The following is a 6,322-nucleotide window of genomic DNA, read 5'->3' as shown; positions in this document are numbered from 1 at the left end:
TATGCAGTGCCTCTGCCTGTCCCAGTCCCTTGAAATGGGACTTCTCAAATTTTGAAGGGATTTAAACCTCCTGTGTTCCCAGATAATAACAGCCAGCAGAAAAACAGATATTCCCAAAAAATGTTGGTAATGCTGAACATTCTGCTTCAGGGGAGTGTTTGGTCAGGCTGTGGGGTGGGAGTGGGAACGCTCTGCAGGGCCCACGCCTCCCCACCTGCCTGGCTCCTGCTCCATCATCTCCCAGTCCTCATCTCCCTGCTGTTATTTCCTGGTCCTTTATCTCCCTGCTATTAATTTCCGTTTTCTTCGTCTCCCTTATCCATCATCTCCTTGTTCATTGCCTCCCTGCTCATCATCTCCTGTCCTACATCTCCCTGTCCTCCACGTCGCTGCATCTCATCTCCTGCTCCATCCTTTCCCTGCTCACCATCTCCTGCTCCGTCTCCTCCCTCCTCATCGCCTCCTGTCCCCTGTCCCCTCCTGCTCCATCACCTTCCAGCCCTTCACCCTTCTTGGGACGGCAGCACCAACATCCCGAGGGATCTGTCGGAGCCTCCCGGGTGCTCCCCGCTCCCCAGTCCCGGCGGGGCCTCCCGACCCCTTTTTGGGAGCCTTTTCCCCCCGCACTGCCCGGGGGCGGTGGTGGCGGGGCGGGACCGGGGGCGGCCCCGGGCACGGTCCCCCAGGAGCGGCGGCGGGAGCGGCGGAGCGGAGATGCCGTACCTGCTCATTAGCACCCAAATCCGCCTGGTGAGTCCCGGCGGGACCCCCGAGGGTGGGGAATTCCGGGAGAAGGGCAGGGACCGACCGTGACGAGCGGTGGGACCCGCTCAGCCCTCGGTGCGACCGTCACCGCTGCCTCCGCTGCGATCCCGGGATGGGCTGACCCTGCTGCTTCTGGGGGGTGATGCAGGTTTGGGGGACCCCAGCACGGCTGGTGTGGGGTGACACAACTCCCGGTGCCCCCACCCCGGCTCTGCTGTCCCCAAACCCTCCTGTCCCAAACTTGCGGCGGGATCTCACGAATGCCAAAGGGACGGCTCCACTTGTCCTCGCAGTTGGTTTTCCCTCGTCCCCAAACAGCCATTCCAGGCTGGAAAACGCTGCCGAGGGAGCGGACATGACTGGGGCTGGCAGGAGCCGGGCAGTGGTTGGGATCTCTGGCTGGGATCACTGGCTGGGATCACCGTCCAGGAGCACTGGTGGGATTGCTGGCTGTCGCTATCAGATAAAGCCACAAAGCAAATGTTACTCCCCAGCACGGGCAGCACCCACATCCCGCAGGACTCTCTGTAGGAACCCACAGCTGTGTGTTTATCTGGGCTTTCCCTTTTCCCGACAATCATCTCTCCCGAAGCCTGGATCTGCCGGTGTGGTTTGGGGCAGGAAGCAGGGACGGTGAAAATAGCACATGAATAAAGGGAAGGGGTTGTGATGGCCACTGCTACTGCTGCCACTGGAGATGTCCCAAAGAAAGCAGCAGTGGATTGGGAATGGGGATGTGCGGGGATGCTGCAGCACCAAAGCATCTCCTGGCAGTGGCATTTGGGATCGTACAAGTCGATTGAGTGATGATGGATGAGGTACAGGAAGGGGCACATGGATTATGGCACTGGAGGGAACAGCCTGGAGCAGCAGGCTCAGTCTGCCCTCTCCAGAGACTTTGGAAACTCTGCTCTTTGGTAAAGGGGCAAAGCAAACATTTCCAGCGTGAACCTTGGCATCCAGCTGAGGCTGGAAACTTCCTGTCCTGGCCTTGCTTGGGTGAGCAACTGCACCTACCTGGCAGTGGCTGGGATTGAGGGCCCTCCCAGGATGGGCTGACGGCAATTCCCTTCCTTAAGGGCTCTCCCTGGAGCTGTGCTGGGAACAGGGGCTGGCTGTGTCACCACGTGCCACTCACCACTCTGTGCCTGTCCCACAGGAGGCTGGGCCCACCATGGTGGGTGATGAGCACTCAGATCCCCACCTGATGAGTATCCTGGGGGCCACAAAGAGGACCACGCTGGGGAACAACTTGTAAGTCCTCCTCGCCTTATTTTCCCAAGAAACACAGAACATTTTCACTCCTGGCATTCCCCACAGCACCTTCCAGCTGTACAGTTAATCCCGGGACTTGCATGTGTCCTGTTAATGAGGAAATGCTGTCTGATATTTCACTTGGTTCTTTATTTTCCCTTGCTCTGACCCTGTTTTAGCACCTGACTCCCCTTTCCCTCTCTCAGTGCCACCCCTGCCTTGCTCTGCCTGTTCTTGGTGCTGAGACACCCAGAATGCTCACCCAGTTCTGTTCATCCTGTCCCTCCCAGCTGCAGTCTGTCTGCCCATCCCATCCTGCTCTCCAGTGCAGCTCCTTCCCAACAGCTCCCAAATGTTTTCCATGGGCAGCTGAGCCCTGGGGTTGGAGGTGCTTCCCATTGTGTCACCCCTGACTCCAACCCCTCCACCGGTATGTTCCCAAGCCTTGGATATTCTCCATGTCCTCACCTCTGCCCACACCAAGTTTGACCCCAGACTTTGGCCAAGTGCCACTCAGAGATGTGACCAGCATCATCCTCATGGTTTGAAACACTTTTTTTCCCTTTTTTTACCTCACTTGATACATCCCACTTCTTGCTTTTCCCTGGGGGGGGGAAAGAAAACCAAAACAAAACACAGTGGAAAAGCAAAACAAACCCCCAAATGCAAAAGAACTTGACAGAGGGGAGCAGCTCGATTCCTGCTGTGTCCCATGTGTCATGGTGTGGAGTAGGAGAAGGAGGAAAAGGAGGAGGAGGAAGCATTAAGACAGAAGGCACATCTCATCCCAAATGTTCCCAAGGTTCCATCCACAGAGCTGGGAAAACTCTCCTACTACTCAGCACCAGCCTGGCCAACACCAAGGGCTGGATCTTCAGCTGCTGCAGCATTAAAAATCTGAGTGGGGTGGGAAAATTTTAATAGTAAGGAGATAAAATATAAGTATTGAGGGCCTCCCCATCATCCCAGCTGAATTCCTGTGGGGTTTGCCGGGCTGATCCGTGTCTGTAGCTGCTATTCCCAAGCCCGTGGGTGAGCAGAGATTGGCAGCAGCACCAGCGTCGTGCTGCCACCCGCCGTGCCGAGCCCGGAGTTATGCAATGGGTTGGGAGACAGAGCAGGGAGAAACACGACAGGCTCCAAGGAGGAACGGGATCCTGAGAGATTTAGGCAAGGATCCCTGGGATTCAGGTGGAAAAGGAAGGCAAAGACACATAAAAGCCTCTGTGGTGCCTGCCCCAGCAGCTGAGGGAGCCGCAGCACTGTAAGGAACAAGAAGCACCTCGTTGTTTTGGGGAAGGGATAGGAGCTTCCTATGGGATCTCCCTGGTGGATTCACCACCGTTCCCCCCTCCCTGTGGCCCGGAGCGTTTTGAGCTCCTCTTGCCTCACCTGCTCCTTGGCATGGCCCGTGTCACAGCTGGGAGCTCCGCTGTGTCCCCGCGGCACATCCCTGCGGCACAGCACGTCCTGCCCGTGTGTGCCTGAGCAACAGGCAGTGGGGAAAATCCCCTGGCTGGAATGTGGCTGCTGGCACCCCCGAGAGCACAGCCACGTGCCAGTGGGGCCAGCCCTGCTGCCTCCTCCAGAATCCCAACCAGAGCTGGGAGCTCCAGGATCTGCACTGTGGCCGAGCAGGATTTTCCATCCCCAATACCTTCATGAGCAGAACTTGGCTATGGATACTGCAAACCCCCTTCCTGTGGCATCTTGGGCCTCAAAACTTTAGCCATGACCTTGTAGGGAGCCTGAAGGATAAGCCTGAGCAGCACAGAGCTGCTGGGAAACTGGGATGTAGAAGTGAAGCTGAAATCCCAGTAATGAGGGAGCGCATGGATCCTGTTCTGCAGCTTTGCACAGACACACAGCCCCTCATTAAGTCCCACAAGGTGTGGGGAGCAGGGATGTGGTCCCTGCCTTCTCACCCGGGGTCAGAGCCCTTGGGGCAGCCAGGTGGGGGGCAAGGGGTGGGGTGGGGTTTACCTGGAGGCTTTGCAGGTATCCCAGCCCCTCCATCCCGACTGGATGCACAGGGAGATGGCAGCACATCCAATACCCAACAGCCTGCAATCCTCATTTCCCTCAACAAACAGCTGGGGTAAAGCCCTGGGAACTCTTCCCTCCTGCTTTTAGCTCAACTACTCCGTTTTTTAGGTTTCTACAAATCCCTGCCTCTGCTACTTCCTCTAAATAATGGGAGTAATATTTACCAGCTCCCACTGTGAATCTGAAGGGTATGTGGCAACCCTCCTGGAGAAAGAGCAGACTTCAAAGACGCTTATAATAATGCACATTATCTTTACACCACATCTATAATTACAGCCAAGTACGGTCTGTCTTGAGAAACTGGAAAATCTCTCACATCTCGGGTTATTTCATGCTTTAAAGCACTCCCAGCTCCAGCACAGCTCCAAAATCCAAGCAGGAGCTGTGGAAAGGCTTTTGGATCTTTTTTTTTTTAATCATTATTAGTAGGAAAAGCAGGAGAGGCTTTGTTCAGGTGCCCAAACAGGATCCCCAGTGATCCTGCAGCCCATCATTATCTGCTTATCCAGCACTGCAAGTCAGCTCCAGCTGAGCTGCTCTGGGCCTTATCCCAGAAGTCGTGCCAAAGGAGAGGCTGGCACATCCAGTGCCAAAGGTCCCACAGGCCAGCTCAGCTCGGCTGTCCCCACCCAATTCAGCCCAGTCTGTGCCTGGTCCCTTCACTGGGGAGCAGTGTCACCCTCAAGCTTCTGGGATTGAGGGGTAGGAATGTGGGACAGCTTCTACTCCAAGCATGGAGCAGCACAAACCAAGAGAATCAGAGCTGGACAAGGATCTCTGTATCAGCTCCCAGGACTGCTGGAATAGAGGAGCCTGGGCTCCAACTCGCCTGGCACATCCATGCAGGATGGATGACTACTGGCTTTCCAAAGGTTTCCCACGTGGCTGAAAGCAGCACCTTGTCCCAATCCCCAAATTCCAACAGTCTCTCAAACGCACCCATCTCTATGCTCTGACATAGGCAGAACATTGGGATTTCATTCCTTAGAAGCACCTGAATTATCACCTCTCCTCCTCCATGAATTCCCACATTAAAAACACGCTCACTGTGTTTACCTGTGAACCCTCTGCTGCAGTGCCAGCCCAGTTACCAAGCAGCACATGGCTCTGGATACCAGCCCCTGAGCCACATTCCCATTCAACCTGATCCTTCCCTCCTGGACAGGATTCCCGTGGTTTGGCACCTTGGGCCGTGCCTTCCCCTGGGGTTAACCGAGGCCCTGTGTCACACACGCCTGTGCCAGGTGTGGCCGCTGGTCTTACAGGGATCAGGAGCGAGGCAGGCTCACTTCCTCCCACCAGGAAATTCGATCTCTTCCTCCCCCAGCTCACTTTATTCCCATTTTTCCTGGGTGCAGCTGTGAGTACTACGTGAACGACGCTCCACGTGTAGTCCTGGACAAGCTGGAGAGCCTCGGCTACCGCGTGGTCAGCATGACTGGTGTGGGCCAGACCCTGGTCTGGTGCCTCCACAGGGAATAGCCAGGGAGAATCCTGCCTTCCACCTGGACAACAGCCCGCTGGAGATCATCTTGGAGGACTGGTGGCAGATTTCCCCCTTAGTTCCTTCCTGTCCCAGACTCCAAGCGCTTGGGCAGGGGGAGGAACGGTGCAAAGGCAGAGCTGGACCCAGTGGAATTTTGCCATCTCTGTTCCATTTCCCAAGAGCAGGGAAAGGAAGGTATGCCCAGAATCAGGCAGAGGGAACAGATGGCTCCAGCTCTGCCTTCAGCAGGATGGCAGTCTGGCAAATTCCAGCTTTTTACATTTTAATCATGTATTCAGCATGCCCTGGAGGAAGCTCAGTAACAACAGCCCTGTTTGCCTCCTCCTCAGGCTGCCCTGGAGAGCTCCGTGCCTTCTCCTGGGTCACGGGGTTAGGGAGGGACACCAAGCATGGACACCATCCCACCTCATCCCTGAAATCCAAGGGGTTTCCACTAAAGCTACTCCCAGTGCTCTGAGAATCCCTTCCCTCAGCAGCAGCACCAAACTTCCAGATCCCAGCCTGCCATCCAAGCCTAACACAGGATTCCCAAAATAACACAGAGAGGCTGTGTGACTGTTACAGGTGCAGGCTCTAATCCCAACACTGCTGGAATGTTTGGGACTGTGCACGGATCCTGCTGTGGGGGTAACACCAATAAAACACTGCTCCAAAGAGACCAATGTCCTTCTGTGAGTTGTTTAAAGCTGTTGCCAAATTCCTCTGGATGCATGGCTCCCAAGAATTAAAAGCTCCAAGGTTTGGTGTTCT

General features: G+C 55.6%; 1 protein-coding gene across 1 annotated transcript; it reads left to right on the top strand.

Annotated features, from left to right (window-relative positions):
* Window positions 1–35: 35 nt before the first annotated feature.
* GCHFR (GTP cyclohydrolase I feedback regulator) lies at window positions 36–6,230 on the top strand. Its single transcript, XM_014878769.2, has 3 exons — window positions 36–750; window positions 1,925–2,019; window positions 5,424–6,230. Exons 1-3 carry the CDS (start codon window positions 715–717, stop codon window positions 5,545–5,547), a joined length of 255 nt encoding a protein of 84 aa, XP_014734255.1. The 5' UTR covers window positions 36–714; the 3' UTR covers window positions 5,548–6,230.
* Window positions 6,231–6,322: the final 92 nt, after the last annotated feature.

The sequence above is a fragment of the Sturnus vulgaris genome, chromosome 18 (assembly GCF_052056855.1).
Source record: "Sturnus vulgaris isolate bStuVul1 chromosome 18, bStuVul1.hap1, whole genome shotgun sequence".
NCBI classification, from domain to species: Eukaryota; Metazoa; Chordata; class Aves; order Passeriformes; family Sturnidae; genus Sturnus; species Sturnus vulgaris.
Note: the sequence above shows the minus strand (reverse complement) of the source record. Positions and strands in the feature narration are given on the sequence as shown.